We start from the raw sequence: 21153 nt of genomic DNA on the forward strand, positions 1-21153 counted from the left end.
AGTATTTAACACACCGGTTTGATTGCTAGCCTTTGGGAATGGTTCCCCGAAGTTCGATTCACCCCAACAAAGAATATTTGTTTTAATCAATTTTATGTTGTTGCAATAAACAAAACAAAGCATAAAATGATGTTAGAGCGACTTCGACTGTTGACTGGTTACGTTATTACCGTTTAGCTCATGGATCAACTTTTTATGACACATTTAGTTAATAGCCGCCAACACGTATCTCGAGGAAAATAAGAGCACAGTAGCCGTTTGATGGTTCTAGATTCGATCTGGACCGTCCTTTATTATAGTTTTGTCCTGTAGTGAAAAAAAAAACCCTATCTTATTAGATAGATATACAACTTAATTGTACTTACTCTTTACCAATTACCAAACTATACAAATCTTTTGTCTTGTAAGTGTCTTGTACTTTTTAGTTAAATCCGAGCGTAGTGTAGATACACTATGTCCTTAAGACAGATTTTCCCCCTCACGATGCTTGAAGGTTGATGGGAAATTGTCTCCCAAGATAGAACAGATTTCCTTCTATAGAAAGCTAGCACTTCAATTCTATAGAATCAGCGAACACAACATAGTATTTGACTAAGAACAGAGGGAGAAGAGAAATATCAGAACTCTGTGTGATCTGGTGTGTTTTTCTCTCCAAATTCATCAACTATTTATAGGTGAGTGGTGCCTCTTCGAAACAACACAATGACTCTTGGGAAAAAGTAAGCAACTCTTTGAAAAGTCACATGTTTCAAAAGGACACACCATTTCGGCATAAAACACTGTTTCGAACTAATGCCTATTTCGAAAGGTCACACCTTTTCGGCATGATGCACTGTTTCGAACCAATGCACCATTTCGAAAAAGTTTTTCTTACTTTATGTACTGTTTCAAGAGAAACTCATTTCATCTCAAGTAGGGTAACTTGGAAGACAAATTACTCATTCATATCTCAATGGATTTGTGCAAATCCATTTTTCTAATAGATTGTTCATACTCCAATAAATGTTCCTATTGATCATACATTATGTTGATGTATGAACAGTGATTGTTCATATCCCAAATAGGTATGAACAATCAAGATATGAACAACGAGTGTTCATAGCTCATGTTAAGGTATGAACAGTGATTGTTCATACCCTCAAATAGGTATAAACAATCATTGTTCATACTATATACAACGGGTCGTTTCAATTGGGCCATGCCGTTTATTATTTCATACCAGGGGTATACTTGACATTTCATCTACCAGAGCCGTTTTTAATTTCGCGTCAAGGGTATACTTAACATGATTGTTTATATTATATACACCGGGTCGTTTCAATTGGGTTGGAACGTTTATTATTTCATACCAAAAGTATACTTTACATTTCATCTACACGGTTCTTATGAGTGATTAAAAAAAATGTGTCCTCTAGAGTTACTTTTTTCCCCATCTGTCCTAGAGTCACTCCCTAGTTGTGTAATACAAATTGTGTAGGATGGTGATGTAGGCAAATATCGTTAAGTTGCATCTTGATTAATGATAAATTGGACCACAATTTCGAGCATTTTAATACAACAATCTGATTACTTTATTCCTCTGAATGCTAATGCATACGTTGTTACTTGGATACATGTTAGATTTTGGAGCTCGGCTGTTTGAAACTTGGACAACAGTTTGGAGCATAAATAGTAAAAGTACTAACAATTCCAATAGAAAAACTGGGCAAGCAATACCAGAATTTCTTTGTTGAGTTATCGTTCTTATTAATGGGAAATCTAAGTATTACACGGGAAATTCTTTATGTTCTTTATCTCCCCCGCGTGAAACCAATCGAACATATATGCCCGCAGGGAAATCAGACCAGACAGCAATCTCAAGCTCTATTCCCTGGTGATTACATCTTTTCTAGAAGATTTCAGTCACTCTATGTCATCAAAGATGCACCATGTTTTCGTCAACAAACGCATCCAACAAGCCTCACAATGTCCTGTTAAAAATTCTGTAAGATATTCCAGACAAGAAGCCAGTCAGTATATGAAGAAATTCTCCCTAAATATTAAATGCTCAAATTCAGTGGTTCAAACACATTGTTGACTTTCATTTTGTATAGCTGCAAAGGGTGTGCCAATAGTCGTACTAACAATTTAACAAACACAAAAGGAGCTCAGCTCCTCTAACAAAAGCTTGTATGCTAAGGAGCACTTCAACTAGTTGGCTAATTCTCTTTCAGAAATTTGCATGGGATAACCCCTGGCCAAGTTGGGTTCGTCCATCAAAACAGATGCTAAATCTTGTATTCCTTTAAAAGAAATTTAGAGAATTTCGTTCCAAGGGAAACCACCATGCAATATAAAGATTGTTCAAATATTTAAAGGGAACATGAGAAAATGAAATGTTCTTGCAAAAAAAGTAAATGACAGATAAAAAAGTAACCTGACACAATTGAAATGGAACTAACTCACAAGGATTGAAATGGAACTAACTCACAAGGAACTCTACGGATGAATCAGCTACTGATAGCATTTGAAAGTACACAGCTTGGCAGTCCTAAACCCTGTAGGCTGTATCTTTCTAAACCTTACCCAAGGAATATGGCTTAGGATGAGGTGTGGTTAAACCAAATTTCGTACAGTAGCTTCATAAATTGAAGTTCTGTGATTCATGATTGCTGCCACACCACTTTGTTTCAAGTGAATGGTCCAAGGTCACCACATCTAGCACCATCAAGAGAACTTGTTGGCAGCGTCATGGAGGCAAACTTAGCACAAATTTTGCACTTTTGGAAGATCTTCATCTTGTTTTATCTTTTGGGTGATCAATGCTGCCATTTTATCCCTCTTTCCTCTGTTGATGTGTAGGTTTCAATTCATGGTGAAGTTTATAACACCTACCTTTCCCATGCCCATCTTTCCAGTTTTCACAATGGTCACAAAACAACTTCTGCCACCTTCTGTATTTTGTTCTTCCTCGCCATTTTTCCAACCCAATTTGTTCCTAGACTTACTCCTACGATCTCTCTTTCAGATCCTTCTTACTTTGAAGTTTCAATAGCGGTAGTCTTCAAAGTGAACAGCTTAAACTCTGCACACTCTGCATCCTGTGTACTTCAAACAGATCATAGTCGTTGACACCGCTATCTGGATTTAATACTTGCTTAACTACTGTACAGATTGATTGAAATTCTGTCAAGCATTCTGCCAAATCAAATAGAATAAAAGTATTTTAAACATAATATCTTAAATTTTTCATTACAAATTTGGGAATCCAACTCAAAACCTATTGGTGACGAGTGGAGAGGCCCAAGAACTTTTGTACTATAGCGCAAAGCTTTAGGCCTCCCATATGGGACTATATTCAACATCTCAACACGCCCCCTCATATGTGGCGTTACTTGAGCCTAACAACACACTTGAGTTACATGGAGTAAACGGGCCCTTTGGACCAAAAACAAACCTACTCCAATACCATCTTGAAATTTGGACATCCAACTCAAATCCAATCGGTGACGAGTGGAAAGGCCCAGGAACTTTTGTACAGTGCAAGACTTTAGGAATCCCATATGGGACTATACTAAACATCTCTACATACCCAAAGTCCTCATGGCATTTTAGCCTTTTGGGTAAGATTTCCATAGTTTGAGAGCATGACTAGAGGGATTTAGGGTTGTGATACTGATAATTTACACTGGAATACTTCTAAACGGATACTTCTAAACGGTATAAGGAGTCTCTAGGTGATGGACCTAACTTTCCAACCGTTGTTAACAAGCATTCATAAAAGAAGTATCAACCTAAAATTATTTATTAGGGTTATCATGGCATTTTGAGTTTCACGACGTCTCTTATGTCGTTTTTCTTCTGATTATGTAAGAGAATCCTCCTTATCAAATTTTTTCATTCTAACTTAATAGTTTGCTTCTTAACTTGAGGAGTTCAACGTTTTCCTTGCGCCTCAGAATAGATTTTTTCACAAAGCTTTCTGGGTTCAACTCGGCCACCAATACCAATACAGCCACTTCAAACTTTGAACTTCTGCCACCAGTTTTCAGATTCAATTATCCTCTCTTTCTTGAACTATGTTTTTCATTAGCTTGGAAAGGTTCTATACTTTTTCATTGGATTCCTCCTGGTCTCAAGTTTAGGCCATAACCCACGTTCACCCAAGGAATCTCTGTTCTCTACTACCACAATCCCAAATAATCTTGGTAGTAGTTACTATACACAACCAAAAATAACCAAACAAAAAGAGAGTAATAATAAAACATTTCAAAGAAATTATTTCCTTTTGCTAGTAACCTAGAATGTGCATTAAAAGTCACAGCTTTTCTTTGAAAAACACAAACTTGATTCCCAATGGATCCCTAAACTACAATTCATCCTAACTCCCCCCACAAAGAGTTCCAACTTTATTTCTTGCACAGGGAGCTTTCTTGTCCATGTATACTATGTTAGTATGTCACAAAACACTTCCAATTCGAGTTGAAGTCATAAATAAACAAAATTAAATTCAGAACAATACAAGGCTCTTAAGATTTGAATGTTCTGATCCTAACAACCAAATGTTAGAAACTTTATACACCACGGATGAAAGTTTTGGAACTGGCTAACAATGTTAGGCATCAGCATTGACTTAAACTCGTTTGGTCCAACCTCCTATATATGGAGAGATCATCCACGTGGTGAACCCTCCTGGTTATCAAATGTTTCAAAGACTTCAGTTTTCTTTAAATGTAAACCAATAACGATGATGCCATGTTACCCAACATCAATAACCAACATTTCCCTCTTCCAAAACCATTACTCTTTTTGAAGGAATATTTCGATAGCATTCTTTGACAACTAATTGATGAAACATACATGCATTAAATGGGCTTGCCAATGTGTAGATAGTTAGACACACCTTGGTTGGATAACTAATTAACTACCTAAGAAACAACCACGTAATGTAAAACTAAATCTCAATTAATTTTTATCCCATAGACAACCATTACGTTAGGAAACGGTCGAGTGGTCCACATGGTTATATGGACCATTAATAATGTCAACAACTAGAAGTTATCAAAAAGCACATTCGAAAAACTGCTAACATGCATAGACACTTTAACAACCAATGGAAACTACTACAGAATATTTCGCAATTACTCGGAAGTTTCATCTTAAACAAGCTTTTATTGTTGCACAAGGATAACTGTAACCAGGCACAAATGACGATACTTTTCAAGACCGTTTTGTTCCTACTTTATCATACCAAACCCCAATGTTCTTCTCTAACAAGTAAACTATCTAAAGGGATATTTTGGTGTCTTCTTCCTATAATCCTATCTTAAACTTCATTTCTGTCCATGATTTCTAATCTACAATCCTTTTACTACGGTGTTATTCTTTCCGCATTGATCGAAGCAAGAACAAGAATATCTAGATCCCATACCATATTATGTCAAGAGACTCAAATTGAAGATGGATTCAGCATGGTGTTATTCTATTAGGTATAGAAAAGGTGTGGATTCAGTATGGTGTTATTCTATTAGGCATAGAAAAGGTGTGGATCAGCATGGTGTTATTCTATCATGAAATCTGCGTATCCATGAAAAAACCTATAATATGCCAGACTGCCAGACACTAGAATGAGAAACAAAGGAAACTATAACATCTGTCAATTACTCATAAGGTTTATTTAATAACAAATTTAATCACATCAAAAGAACAATTATATGCCTATAGACAGGGGACGGAGGCAGTCTTAACAGGTTACAGGTCAAAGCAACTGTACCATTTAATAGTTGACCGATTAAAAAGCTAACATCACATTTTAAATAAATCGCGAAGTTGACAAATTTTGTTGTAGTAATTTCCGTTTCTTTTCCGAGTGTCTGGCACGTTATCAGTGTTTTGGGACACCTTTAAGATAATTTTTAGTAGTAGATTTCTTGGACACTCAACTACTCAAGTAGAGGATGGTTTCCATAGTAATATGCCTAAAAGCACAACCACATTTTGAACCCATCCCAAACTTGAGCCTCTTGACAAAGTTTAGAATCTAGGTTTCCCTAGTCAATGCTTCAATCATGGCTAGGAACAACACCATCAGAAAATAGAATAGATTAAATAACAATAGATAGGAAGGACGTTTCACCAGAGCAAAAAAACATGAAAGTAACCTCTAAGTTCGCTAGCTTGCTAGAGAATACAGACCTTAGTATGTGGTAATGTAAAACTGGAAGAAAACAGTGGTCTTTACAAGTCACACCAGTCATAACGTTTGAAAATTGTCCGAGTGCAACATAAGAATCTTGTTCAAACTACTAAGCAATTAACAAATGTGTTAGAGTAGTTCCCATTGGTTGTTCCGTGTCTTGCATGTTATTGATTTTTGGAAGCCTTATTAATTAATTTTATAGTGGGTTTGACAAAGTTAGGGTTCTATATCTTTGATTTTAGTTACAAGGCACTTACTGATTACGAGAACCATATATCAAATCTTTCTCACTGTAGTTCAAGCTGGAATTGCTATGGCGTGCCACGTGAAGTAGGAAAGCTAATCCCATCTCTAAGATGGCCAACTGCTGTGGGCCAAAGCCATTTCAGCTTATTTGGACCAAGTATCTGAGGAAATGAGAAACATTCAGTCACCAACTCAACAAGAGATGTATAAATATCAAACTCAGATATAATAAGGTCTTGTATTTACCATAATCAGGTTTTTGTACACACCAAGGTCGAAAGGATGGTGATAGCTCTGTCCAGATTTCCTTGCTAACCACTTGGCTCTTACTCCCTCATGATACTGATGAAACATGAAGTAGACTTCATATCAATTACCATAAGAGAGCACACAATTGTGAAGTCTGGTGTTGAAATATGACCCACCTCAATGGTTGTCATGTTATGAGTAAGGAGGTAGAGATGCCAAACTAACAGACTTGCTAATGTAATACAGAATACTGCTGTGATTGATCCACACGTAATCTGGAAGAAGCAGATATTGAAGTCCAAATTTCGAAAATTCAGTAAACAGACATATAGAAGAAAAGAGATAGTCACAGGAATGTAGTTTCATTTTGTTCAAAAGGCACAAGCGTAACTGTATAACAAGAATATAGAAAATTAGAAACCTATGCCAGTTAAGATTACAAGTACTCCTGAAAGAACTGGCTGCAGGTAAATAAATGCAACTCAGCTGAAGTGATTGTAGATTATGTCTTATAGTGGGATACAGTGAATACAGGATGTCCTGTGACATAGTTGCTTGTTCCATACAGTAGAGAAATATTGGTGGGTAGCAACCCAGAAACCAAGAGAATTCCCCCAAGTAGAAATTCTGGGCAAATACTTGATCACTCACAGACTTCAAGTCCCTAGTTCGGTAAAGACCAAAAACACGACTATCCTATCTACACTTAGAAGTCATGAACTCATGATACATAACAATATATAGACAATGCTAGTCGAAAAAGGAAATGAGTCTTTACTTCCAATTTCTAGTTGCTAACTTGATTCTTCATTCTTGAGATCCAATAATAAAATAAGCGTATACTAGAATGTTAAAACATTCTTAAGCTAGATATTGCTTCTTGTTGGTTACAAATAAATTACCAAATCATAGGTTCTGTTTATAATATTCTATTAGAGTATCTGTCAACATGGTAAAGTTAGAAATGGAATGACATGGTTTAAGTGTTGAATAAATGTCAAATAGCTACATAATATGTGTACGGCAATTCTTTTTTATACGAAAAGGCCTAGGTTTTACGTTCACAAGAGATATAGTAATGATAAGAAGATATACTTAGCAATAATGACTGCTAGTTAGACGGTAAAATAAATAATAAAAAGAAAAAGAAAAAAGAAATCTGCCTCTTCTGCATCTTTTATTTCTCTCAGCTTCTTAATTAGCTTGATTTAATAGTAAACAAGTCAGTAATATAATTTACTATTGGGCAATGCGTCTAGGCTATTAAACACCGTTTGTCACAGTTATAGACAAGGAAGCTGATAATGATATTACGGACAAAGGTATCCATCCAAGCCAAAATATAAATTACCCTATAGGTCCACAGAAGTCACATTGAATAAGAAGTACAGTACTGCAATTCCATATGATGAATACAAGTAAAAAATCTTACACAAAAAATCTTGAGATAACTCCATCCGATAACTTCCCGATCCTTTTGAAGTGCAACACTAGTAATCACAACCTACATAGACCAAGCAAGCCTATTTCAAACTTCCTTAGTAATAATATAACTTGACCATCCCCGACGTAACTTTGAAACAAATAAAACGAAGAATTAATCGCCATACCATAGAGTAGATGCAACTTATAGCTGCATAAAATATGAGTAAAACAAAAGGCTTATAATTAGAAAAGCCAACACAATTGTTTATCCACAAGCAGTGATGATCCTGCATTGAGCATATGAGTCCTTAGAAATCATACACAGAAACTGTTAATCTTTTAAACTCCAAGTAAAATGCCAGCTCACCTACCATCCTTAGTACACACCTTTTGCAAACCCGGCAATGATGAGCCCTAGGTGGCTTGTGCAAGGAACATTTATCACAGTATCTTAAATTTAAATTTACACTCTGCAGCAAAATCATCATGCAAATGTGTTAGCACATTACATATATATAAACAATAAGAAGGAATGAAAACTTACATTTCTTTTGGACCCAAGTTCTGAAACACACCCATCTTCAATCTCTGGGACAAAGTGTGCAGGAATATGACCTGGGTCAGTTACAACACAAGAAACAAAAGACACCACACACATGAAAGCCAAACAACTGAAAACCAAAGCGTTGAATAATCCAGCTGAGCTTTTTAAACTCAACCAATCTTGTATAAAAATGAAGATTGTTGAGTAATAAGCAAAACCCATGTAGAGAATAACTGCAGAAACAGGAAGTGAATGAAATTTTAAGGTCTTCATGTTTTTGTTTTTTAAATTACAACAAGTGAAATTTTTTAAGGTCTTCATATTCGAACTTAGAAGAATCAGGTAACCGAGATATCGATATGTCGTACATATATCAACTGGTTTTTATCCATTTCGTGGAAATATCGGAATGATATATTTTGGTATTTCGTAGAGATTTCAGAAAATTCGGGACCGATATTTCAAATGTGGGCTTTGTAAAAACTATGGAGGCCCGATGGAAAGTTGGAAACAACTGGTTTTCAGCCCAAAAACGGGTATCAAACTTTCTACATCAGACAGTAGAAAAAAGATACTATCAACATATATACATCATTTTTTTGACTAAGGATCGAGTGCTCTGGATGTAATAATCAAGAATCTTCTTCTAAGATCAGCAATGAATTGAATAGGTTTGAACTGAGTTGATAATAAGAAAGAGATGAAACTCAAGTTTTAGTGTTCATCTCAATGGTGGTTACAAATCGCTCTCTCCCTCTCTCACTATTTTGCTCTGGTTTTACAAGTATTTTGCTAATGAATTTTCAATCTCCTTTCTTTCTCCTGATCGATCATCGTTTTATATAGTCTTTTAGCTGTAGTTGTGTCCAATCATGTCCTGACGCGTGTCCATTCATCTTCTTCCCGCTTATTCCTGCAACAATGAACTTAAACGCAAGATATCGACAATCATGTCGATATCTCGAGTTATTTACGATATTTGGGCTGGAATATCGGGTTGACGATATTTGCCCACGACATCGCCCCTTTTTGAAACTTTCAAATTTCAACCTCAAAAAAATTTTGGGCTGGAATATCGGGTTGATGATATTTGCCCACAACATCACCCCTTCTCGAAACTTTCAAATTTCAACCTCGAAAATTTGAATGCTTCGAGAAACAACTGGGAAAAACAAAAAAAATTAAACTGAAAAACTCAAATTTAAAATTCAAATTATCAAGCGGGTTACTATTGGAACTGAAAAACCACATCGAAATATCGGATTATAAAAACTCGCTTTCACTCTCTCTCTTCACTTATTCGCACAAAAGCTTCAGACATTAAAACCCCACCACCATTAACAATACCTCAAAAGCTTCACTTTGGAATCACTCGCTGTCTTCTTCATCAGATTTTTCTGCAAACTTGTCAAGCTAGTTAAAATAAAACTTTAATATGCTTTTTGCTATTATAAACACTTATCTTTTTATCTATTTATCTTTAATATCACATATGTTCCTCTTCTTAAATTAAGAGAGTTAGGATTAGGGTTTAAATTTGAACGCTTTATCTGTACAACCTCTATACTAACTAGATCTTTAAATTATAATTTTTGATATGTTTCTGTATAGCTAGTGTAACGCCCGTATTTAAAATACGTATTTTTCTATTTATTAATTAATTAAATTATTTATTTAAAAAAAATTTGGATTGGATTTGGGATCTGCTGCCCCGATTTTTGGGCCCGAAATCAGATTGAGCTTGGATTTCAAACCCAAGTATATAATCACATTGTTTTAGAGAATAGGGTTTTAAGAGAATAAAAAATAATAAAAATGGAGGCAGAGCTAAAAACTCGTTTGCTGGAGGGTGGAGTCACGATCGATTGATTAGAAGAATTAAATTCGGGTTTTATCTGGTGAGTAGTTAGTTTTCTACTTCACCGTATACTGATATGATTTTACTTGTTCATCATTATTCGTCATGTCGCGCTATTTATTAAACTGGATAGTTATTAGTATATTGTTTTAGTTATTATTGAAACTGTCTGTATTACTGGAACTCGGAAGAAGTCGCCAATGGCGGCGCGAGACAAAGAAGTCATCTCTGTATTCTAGTGGAATTGTGTCTTATGTTTTGTATGTGGTGTGTTGGTTGGACGCCGGGATGGAATTTGGGTGGACTGTTGAAGCTATGAACAGGCGTTCATGGAGGCGCCAGCCCATGAATCTTACTGCCCTTATATTATGTTGTTTTGTTTTATTGTGTTATTGTTGTTTTGTTTTGGTTGAGGTCGGGAGTTTAGATAATGGATGTCGGGATTGAGGAGTGGGTCGTCTCTAGTTAGGGTTTGAAGCTCAGAAAATCGTTAATGGCGCCCGAGAAATCGCCCTTTAGATTTGATTAGGTGAAATGTTGTCGTTTGGGTTGGAATGGATTGTGGATGATGGGTAGCTAGTGTAGGGTGTGAGGGGTGTGAGTGCTGCTGAAAGCTCCAAGAAACCATTAATGGCGGTCGGATCCATAATTTGGGGAGTGATTTCGAAACTGGAAATTGGGAGTTCTTGGTTAATTAATGTTTTGGGGTTTTTCACCCTAACCCATTTCGGTTGGTTATTTTTGGGTGGCGATTGGAATTTTGTGGTGGTCGATTTTGGTGGTGGTGGAGGAGAGAACTGTTGGAGAAGATGAACAGTAGGTCGGTTTGGGCTTGGGCCGAAATGTTTTAGTTGGGTTGGGCCTTAGTTAGTTTAGTTCTTTGGGCCGAAACTAAGTTTCTAATATTTTTGTTTGGGCCAACATTTCATTTGTTTCTATGGGCCAATTTTATTAGTTGATGGGCCAAAAATCTAATTTTGTTATGGGGCCGGCTCACATTAGCTTTCTTTGGACCGGTTTTTCTGTTTTTGTTTTAGGCTTGGTCCATATGTTTTAAAGTGGGTCAGGTTGATTTACTAGGCCAGTGTAGGCTTTTAGGGCCGGGTTCTAAGGTTTGGGTTTGGGCTTGACTAGTTGGGTCCGAACCATTTCCTTAGTCATGAGCCCATGAGCCATGCACCTTTGACCTTAGCCATGAACCATGGCTACGACCCTAAACCTGTTGAACATGGAAACGACAATTTGACTTTGACTATGATGTGTTGACTTTGACTTTGACTGTTGATCGTTAACCATTGACCGTTGACTTTGACCATTGATCGTTGACCGTGGAATGTTGACTTTTTCCAGTTTTTCATATATTTAAGAATATGGACAAATGTAGTAATAAAATATTGTCGAAAAGGGTATAAATTGGTTAGTCATTATCTAAGAAAGATTTGACATTGATATTGTGTATTTTTGACACGTGACGATATTGAAATGTTAGGAGACATTATATTCCTAAAACGCTATAATAAAAATATTATGCGATACGTTTGGAGAAATTGTGACATTATATAATATGTTGGGATATATCTATTAAATGCAATAGTTTTGGAGAAATAAATGTATAACCGCTCCATTATTATATATGTGAGATGCTACTATGAGTTAGTATAGTATTTGTGGATATTTCCCACGGGATGGTGGCGTAGTGCAATAATACATTGGCACGTGAAAGAATGAAAGTGATTACGAGATATAATTGAGATATTTCTAAATATTGTGGCTTAGTGCAATAAAGTATTTGACCTGCACGTGATATAGTAGAATTATTATGAGTCATAAATGTATGACACTTGAATAAACTACGTAATGAAAACCTTAGAACCTAGCTACCACAACTCATGTGATTTGCCCTGTGTGGGAGTGTGCAATTTGATTGGCCCTTCTGGCGTAAGTAACGTGATTGGCCCTTCTGGCGTTTCAGTAAAGCTGAATGGCCCTTCTGGCGTAGCCGAATAGTGGCTTGATTATTCCGTTCGCAAAATTAGAACGAGATGCGCGATATTTTATGCCGAATAGTGGCAGTACTTGCATAATGGCTTTCGTGTGAGGGTTACCTGGTGTGCGGCATCTCGCTCAGGGTAGTTACGCACAGAGTGGTTCATTATGTGAGGGAGGCATGTGGATGTACATGTTCGGCGTTGGGAAGCAATTGTGGTAGCCAGGGAAACTAGGTAAGACATAGATACGACGTGATTTTAGGGACACACAAAGAAAGCCTTAATTAATATAATTATGGTAATGTGTTGGTTAATAATATATCTTGAAATATATGATTGGATAGAGTTTCGCAGAAGGGTGGGTCAAACTAATTACTTGGGCAGAGACGACCCACTCTGTAATTGAGCATGAAATACGGTACGGATATAATATGCTTGGTTGGTTATTTGTTAAATGTTAGAACCTAAGGCGCCTCGATGGAGGAACTACATGCCTTATTTATTATGTGTATAGTTTGTTGTGTGGTTAGTGGGAAGTTAAGGCGCCTCAGTGGAGGAACTACCTGCCTTCATTATGGTACTTAAGGATGTTATATTAGTTGTTGTAAGTTAAGGCGCCTCGGTGGAGGAACTAACTGCCTTATGGATTGTGTATGTATATGTATAAATATATGTTGTATTTTAGAGCTACTCACACCAAAGATTTTATAATGCTGACCCGATTTGCATGTTTGCTTATCGGGTGTGTTCATTAAATGAACATAGTTGATAAGTCTTGACAGGTTTAGTGTTGAAGAAGATTGGTTGCTGCTTGTGGTTTGTGTTAGCGTCGCATTTCAAGATAGGCTTTGTTTTCCTTTGTGGTGATATAGATTTTCAGTTGAGATAAGGTTATTTGCATTTTCATTTGTAAATTTTTGTAATGAAGAGGACTTTTGTTTAAGTTAAAAATTTTATTGGTTTTTAATTATCCGCATATTTAAACTGTTTATGGGTTTTTGGGAGTTGAGAGTGCGTCACACCTCGAAAATCGAAGAGTCGGGAACAAATATTGTTTTTCCGAATTATGTCGAAATTCGGGGTGTGACAGCTAAGGAAAAAACTTTTGTTAATTTTAGGCGAACAATCTTGAAATGATCCTGGCTTCGATGTCAAGAACATATGCTTTTGAGACAAATATCCTCACCTCGAAACCCGTCATTGTCACCACGAAAACTCGATACGTGTCTAAAAAATAATATACTATATAATTATACTGAGTATAGCGATAGTAGAATCGATGGAGAATATAATTCTAATAAAAAATTTATTATTTCTAGTGATACCGACATGTCGAATGAAGGTATCGATTCTACAACTCGAACCAACTCTTCTTCCTCAGCCTCGACATCGTAAAGGACAAAAACTGATGAACCAACCTGGTACCCAACATATCTTGTTGATGGCTTATCATGCCATCCTTTCGAGACTGTGACCTCAGAGTTAGAGCACGAAATTATGGAAGATAACAGCATATGGAGTGGTGGTTGAATTTTCACTTTCCAAAATGACCCAATTTAGAAATAGTTAGAGCTGTATACCAAATACTGTCACTCTTTGACAGTATGCTGGATGTAGGAAAGGGACCAGATGCCAAAGTGGTGATGCCCAGTCAATCATTATCATTGTTGGGCAACTAGCTGCTGGTTTGCGACTCCCTTTGACTGACCTCGATCGAGAAGTACTGAACCTGATAATTTCGGAGATTGACCATCTCTCCTGGGCAAGGCACGGGCAAATTTTGGAGATTGATGTATATTTGTAATTATTATAATGCTCATCTTGAACCTGATATGCGGAGATCCCAAAAAATCTGACTTATCGACATTCAGAACCACTATACCTTTGTCGAACGTACTGAGAAAAACAAATCCGGTTTCAATGAGCCTACTGGTTATTTTTATCCCAAGAAGCAAAATAACCGCCAGGGCATTATAAGAGTGAATCGAGATAGTGACTTTAGATGGCTACTCTATCCTTTCATTATATCTGGTCAATGGGAGTCATCTGCTTCTATCATTGTTCCCACCTTGGTACACCATGTTTTTAATCTTAGAGGTATGTTATCTATGACCCCCTTTCTTGAAACAAAATTTCTACACTCCATCTCGGATGACCTTTTATTTGACTAGCCTATCCTTGTGCCCTTGTTTCAGTACTAAAACCTGCGACTTTGAAAAGTCATGGAGAATCTTTTAGAGTAATGGATCTTCTAAGAGGCACTGATGAAGAAATAACTGCTAGAACTAGTGTTGATCAATATGGAAATCCAACCTCGAATGTCGACCTTCAAGATGTTGACAATTATGTTGCTCTTTTATACACTTTAAAGAGTAATGTGCTTAGTGGTCAAGATCCTTGACCTCCCCAACTTGTTATACCTTCCAAAACTGCTCCATGTTCATTACAGCCTTGTTCTTATGAAAAAAGATTAGAAAAACTTTTGATTCTGCTGAATTGCCTGAGAACACTCCTCGATGTTATTTTGATTATATGAGTAATGGTTTTAATATGACTGAAGATCTTTTCCCCAAAATCAAGCAAGAAGTTCCAGACTTCTATAATTATCCACTTTTGCAAGATGTGTTTGATCACCACTGCATATTATACACAGATATGGCATCTCGCATTCCTCGTGGTCTAGACAAATCCATGAACAAGTTTCTGAACTCAAAAAAATCAACAAGTGGTAGTTATTCCCAGGCTCCCACCTCTTCCAAAGAAAAACATGTCGATACTGGCCTTCATCAAAAGAAAAGGAAAGAACCCTGTACCACTGAAGCACCACCAAGGCACCAACTACGAAGGTATCAAAGACTGCAAAAACTACCACCACTATTGCACCTGTCTCTGTGCCCTCGAAATCTTCAGCAATTCCAGCCACAATTCAACCTACTGCTCCATCCACTATTCCTGGTTCTTCTTCTTCATCTGAAGTTTTTGTGGCTGATTTTATCCTTCGTAACCAAAAAAGAGTTCTGAAATCTAATTCTCTATTTTCTGATCCTCCGACACCTGGCCTCAGAGAAGCTCTTGTTATGAACACAATTCTTCCTCGAGATCGATCAGCAATGGCTGAAATTCCCACTACTGAACGATTTCACATTTTGTGTTCTTCCTTCCAAAAAGTAAGTATATATCTTTGGCCTTACTCTTATGTCGATTTGCCCATTATTTACAATGTATTTATCCGCTGTATTCTTGATTTCAGGCTAAAGTTGATGCGGTCAGTTAGTTTGAACACGATATGGCTTCCTTTCGCCTTCTTAGGGACGATATTGAAAAATTGAAAAAAGAAAAAAAACAACTTCAAAAAACTCTTGAAGAAGAGAAGAAAAACCCGCTCTCACCACCACCAAACTCCATGCTTCCGAAAACACTTGTCAAACTGCGAAGGCTAATCTGAAGACCTTTATTGCCGAGAATATCTCCTTGATTGAGAAATTGAAGAGCTCTTATGCCGATATGGAAGCGAAACTCAACAAGGAAAAAACAGATTTTGAGAAAGAAAAAGCTTAACTGTTGGCTGAAAAAGCTTAACTGGTGGCCAAAAAAAAAAAAAGATCTCGAGCTAATTAATGCTGAGGACAATATGAAATATTGTGTTTCCATTATGAAGAGCTTCAGACAATACCTTCCTGCGGCTGTTATTACTCAGTATAATCTCGAATCTGATGATGAGAGCGATATTCCGCCTGAGGCTGCTGCCCTCGATGTTGAGAAAGAAAGTGTATCTGATGCCACTGCAGTTGAGGCTACCGAGACTGAGAAACCCAACAATGATGATGACGTGGATAAAACCAATCCCAGTGAGATTGTGGCTATCCTACCTCTCGATCTTGAGGCATTTCGTCTTGATCCCTCTGCCTTAGAGGGAATCATATGCTTGCTGGCGTCGACTTAGATCTCGTAGCTAGATGCAACGTTCTCAATCAACCCAAAGACTCCACCAGAGTGGAAAATTGGCTCTATTTGTAATATTGATACAGTGAGTTGTCCATTTACATATGAAATAGATCTCTTTTGCTCGTTTTGGTTTGTTTATATTTACAATATATCTGTTAGTAGCCTTTATCCTTTGCAAATAAAATTCGACTCTCGATACCATTCTAATTAAAACCAATATCAATTGATACTTAGTAATATTTTGAAATGAAAAATTTGACTTTAGATACCACTCCAATTAAAAACAGTATCAATTGATACTTAGTAATATTTTGAAATTAAAATTCAACTTTCGGTACTACTCAAATTAAAAGCAGTATCAATTGATACTTAGTAATATTTTGAAAAGAAAATTTGACTTTCGATACCACTCAAATTAAAACCAGTATCAATTGATACTTAGTAATATTTTGAAATGAAAATTCGACTTTCGATACCACTCCACTTAAAAGTAGTATCAATTGATACTTAGTAATATTTTGAAAAGAAAATTCGACTTTCGCAATACCGCTCTAATTAACAGCAGTATCAATTGATACTTAGTAATATTTTGAAAAAAATAAATCGACTTTCGATACCACTCTAATTAAAAGTAATATCAATTGATACTTAGTAATATTTTGAAAAGAAAATTCGACTTTCGATACCACTCCACTTAAAAGCAGTATCAATTGATACTTAGTAATATTTTGAAATAAAAATTCGACTTTCGATACCACTCCAATTAAAAGCAGTATCAATTGATACTTATTAAAACTTTGAAATGAAAATTCGACTTTCGATACCACTCCACTTAGTAATATTTTGAAAAGAAAATTTGACTTTCGACACCACTCCAACTAAAAGTAGTATCAATTGATAATTAGTAATATTTTGAAATGAAAATTCGACTTTCGATACCACTCCACTTAAAAACAGTATCAATTGTTACTTTGTAATATTTTGAAATGAAAATTCAACTTTCGATACCACTCCACTTAAAAGCAGTATCAATTATTACTTACTAATATTTTGAAAAGAAAATTCGACTTTCGATACCACTCCAATTAACAGCAGTATCAATTGATACTTAGTAATATTTTGAAAAGAAAATTCGACTTTCGATATCATTCCAATTAAAAGCAGTATCAATTGATACTTAATAATATTTTGAAAAGAAAATTCAACTTTCGGTACCACTCCAATTAAAAGCAGTATCAATTGATATCATATCTTCAAGATCGACATATCTCTATAGATACCCTTATCTTCGAACCTTAATTTTTGACCTGGTATCGAGATGAAGATCTACAGATCACTATGATTTTTTCTTTGGCCTGGTACCGCTACCAGGATTCAAACTCGCCACCTTAGTTGAATACAACTTTGGTAATGAACCTTGTAGCGTTTACTCAATGTAAACATTTATTTCTAGCAATAATAAAAATATTCAACCAATTGGCTCAAAATTCGACATGCATTTAAACTTTATTGAATTATCATTTAAACCTAAAACTGTCCCACACACAGATAACCAAGAATTAACTTTTCATTAATTTCCCTCGTTTTCTTGCTAATCACTATTAAATTTCCTCATTTTCTTGCTAATCACCATTAATTTTCCTCGTTTTTATAATCTTTTACTACTATAAAAAGACCTTCATCTGCCTAATTCTAAAACTATCTTTTGTAATCCTCTTACTGAAAAAACCCAATTCTAAAAAAAAAAAAAATGTCTCTCATCTCAATCTTCCTTACTATTCTTATTGTTTTTATGGTTCTCCCAGACTGGCCTCATTGGTCATACTGTCCTACCACTGAATATTTAGATGATGAAGAAGAGCAAGAAGAAAAAAAAAGAAGAATAAGACAAAGACGAAGAAGAATATGAAGATGAATGGCTTCGAGACCCGTATTGTTATGAAAAAAATATTGACGAGGCAGATGAAGATGAAGATGAAGATAAAGATGAAGATGATGAGGATGAAGATTAATTCTCTCATTACGTTCTTTTATTTTCCTAATGTTCTGTTTACTTTTTGAAAAGTTGAATAATAAAACAACTCTGTTTTTACATGAAATATTATCATATTACTTTTCTTCATTGCAATAACTAAAAACTAAAAATCCAATGATATTCAATTTACAAATATTATTAAATGGCAACTTGTAAATTTTTTAGAAATAAAATACAATTTCGACACTATTTCCTTTTGTAGGGGGGATTTCCCGTCACTGAACAGATGACACATGTATGGAAAATAACCTAAGACTATAGATATCCAGAATGAGACGATGACCAACGGATCAGTTATGTGAATAAGTGATCTCGTGCTTAACACGAGTGTTGAGTGGACATGTGCTAGGCACATGACTGACCGCCTTCAAATATAACATTTACCCCAGTTATTAGGAACTGATATAGACAGTTCCTGAACAGAAGAAAATTGAAGATGACGATCTTTGATGATAAGGATGGAATCATGATGACATATCTTAGGAGTTACCTTTTATAAAATCAACAAGGAAACTTACCTCTCATAAAATATGATCAACAAGGAAACTTATCTCTCATAAAATACGATGGGACATTATGATCAACAAGGAAACTTACCTCTCATAAAATATGGTCTAGATTCAGACTTCCATAAGAAGAGGAATCCTAATAGGAAGGCAGAGTTCAAAGATGGAAGGGAACTCACAAGCGGTGATGACAGCCCTAACCCTAGGACTCTCATAGCCCTTCCTATATAAACCATAGGGATTCCCCCTTAGGAACTACGCAAAATAGGGTTTGATTCTCCAATATAACAAAGGCGAAACATAGGGGTCAGACGATTCAACCCTGAACTCACCATCATCCCATCCCTTCTCTATTCAACAAAAGATTCCAGATCACAAGGCATAGAGGAAGATTATGGGATACTCGAAATTTCCCCTACATCTTTTGGCATCGTCTGTGGGGACGAAAGTAGGTAAATATTCGTTTCAAATGATTGATTTATTCTAAAAACTCTTACTATTATGATGGCAAGAGCAAAGAAAACAAAGGGTGGCGCTACCACGCGCAACGTCGCCATTAGAGAAGAAGTGCACGAGTTGCCTGAAGGGAGTGAGAATGTCGGTCGCTAAGATGCGAATGATCCCCCAAAGGACCTATGACCAGCACCGATGGACCAGTTGTTCCCGAAGCAGGTCCCAAGAATAACGCTCAAGAGGAACGTCAAAATGGCGAGAATGCTGTCCTCACCAACCCAGAGTCTGTTCAGGCGAGTTAGGCGGTGCAGGCTCTGGAACAGTAAAGGAGCAACCTTGAGCGAGAATTACAGCTGCTAAGGCACTTATATCAGTCCGACACAGGGAAGGAGCCACTCATCGATCTCGATGATGACGACCCTCCGGAAGGTGGTCGTGCTAGGAACCCAAGGCGTGGGGACCCAGTTTGGTGCAAGCTATCTAAGTCAGAATACAGTAACTCAGATGAGGACTCGTAAACAGCCTCAGAGCCGGAGTCCACTGACCAAGATCGTGATGTCGACCCTCGACACCGAAAAAGAACTCAGAACAAGAAACTTTCTACCGAAGAAAGTGCATGGGAAACTGAGAAGAATGACCTGATCCGTCAGATGCATCAGATGATAGGCAAGGGGAGAAAAATGCAAGACTCCCTTGTTCAATCCGCCATAATGGGAGCAAGCAGATCTCCTTTTGTATCACGGGTGATGAGGAAGCCATATCCCCGTGGGTACATATCCAGTCAATCACGTATTCAGGTATCGTGCCACTATGGGACAATATGAGAGATATGACCATGTCATGTGTTAGGAGTTCAAAGCCTCCCTGTCTGGATCTACGCTCCAGTGGTATCACAGATTACCTAAGCATCAGATCAGGTCCTCAGAAGAACTATTTAGGACCTTCATAGACAGGTACTCATACAACAAGCATCAGCCAAAATGGATCGATGCACTGTTTAACATCAAGAAAAATGATGAAAAGGCGTTGAGATCCTACATCCAACGGTTCATGGAAATTTCAATCCAAATAGAGTCTTGTGACAAACAGACTGCTATAATAGCTTTCAAACAAGGGTTGGATGAAAACAACACTTTATTCGGATCTCTCTCCAGGAAACCACCCTGCGATTTAGAGGAACTCATTTACAGGGTTGAAACTCATGCGGGGTAGGAAGAAGATGTCCTGAACAGACGTCAGGAAGCGAAGAAGACTAGTCGGACAGTTCCTGGGCTTTCCCGAGAAGGGAATGGAAATTCTTCCCCTAAAAAATCGAAGAGAGACCGTAATCATAATCGTAATCGCCAAAGGGCTGAATCTCCATCAAAAGGACGAATGCCCATAGGGCAATACCAAAATGTGGCCAGTAGTGCAGATGGAAAACCACATAAGAGGCCATGTGTGGAAGGAACTAAAGAAGCTCTTCCCTCGGTGGACAAAAACTTCACCCCTCTTAATAAAATGCCAGATGAGGCTCTAGACTCGATAAAAAATCAGAGCTACCTCAAATGGCCAGCTCCGCTAAAGCCAGGCTCCCTGGGTACCAGAGACCAAAGAACCTACTGCAAGTTCCATAAGAGTAAGGGTCACAGCACCAGAGCCTACAGGACCCTAAAAAATGAACTACAAGATCTGATTGAAAGGGGGTATCTGAAGCAGCTTGTGGCACATGAACAGGCGAACGTAG

The 21153-nt window shown here is 36.9% G+C and overlaps 1 protein-coding gene across 2 annotated transcripts; it reads right to left on the reverse strand.

The window, feature by feature from the left end:
- Nucleotides 1–1656: 1656 nt before the first annotated feature.
- LOC147482277 (DHHC-type zinc finger family protein) lies at nucleotides 1657–8962 on the reverse strand. Of its 2 annotated transcripts, XM_086579951.1 has the most exons (9): nucleotides 8643–8962; nucleotides 8470–8568; nucleotides 8284–8385; nucleotides 8106–8177; nucleotides 6850–6948; nucleotides 6671–6766; nucleotides 6436–6585; nucleotides 2471–3177; nucleotides 1657–1982 (listed from the first exon to the last, which is right to left on the reverse strand). In XM_086579951.1, exons 1-7 carry the CDS (start codon nucleotides 8913–8915, stop codon nucleotides 6490–6492), a joined length of 837 nt encoding a protein of 278 aa, XP_086436077.1. In that variant the 5' UTR covers nucleotides 8916–8962; the 3' UTR covers nucleotides 1657–1982; nucleotides 2471–3177; nucleotides 6436–6489. The 2 variants fall into 2 exon arrangements, with proteins under 2 accessions (XP_086436077.1, XP_086436076.1); XM_086579950.1 differs by lacking the exon at nucleotides 2471–3177.
- Nucleotides 8963–21153: the final 12191 nt, after the last annotated feature.

Source organism: Coptis chinensis, chromosome 8 (assembly GCF_015680905.1).
Source record: "Coptis chinensis isolate HL-2020 chromosome 8, ASM1568090v1, whole genome shotgun sequence".
Taxonomy (NCBI): Eukaryota; Viridiplantae; Streptophyta; class Magnoliopsida; order Ranunculales; family Ranunculaceae; genus Coptis; species Coptis chinensis.

Coding starts and splice junctions, on each gene's coding strand:
- LOC147482277 (XM_086579950.1), bottom strand. CDS start 8,915: ATGAAGACCTTAAAATTTCATTCACTTCCTGTTTCTGCAGTTATTCTC. Junction 6,949..8,105: donor GTTATCTCAAGATTTTTTGT/GTAAGATTTTTT, acceptor TGCTTCTTCCAG/ATTACGTGTGGATCAATCAC. Junction 6,586..6,670: donor TGTACAAAAACCTGATTATG/GTAAATACAAGA, acceptor TCATTTCCTCAG/ATACTTGGTCCAAATAAGCT.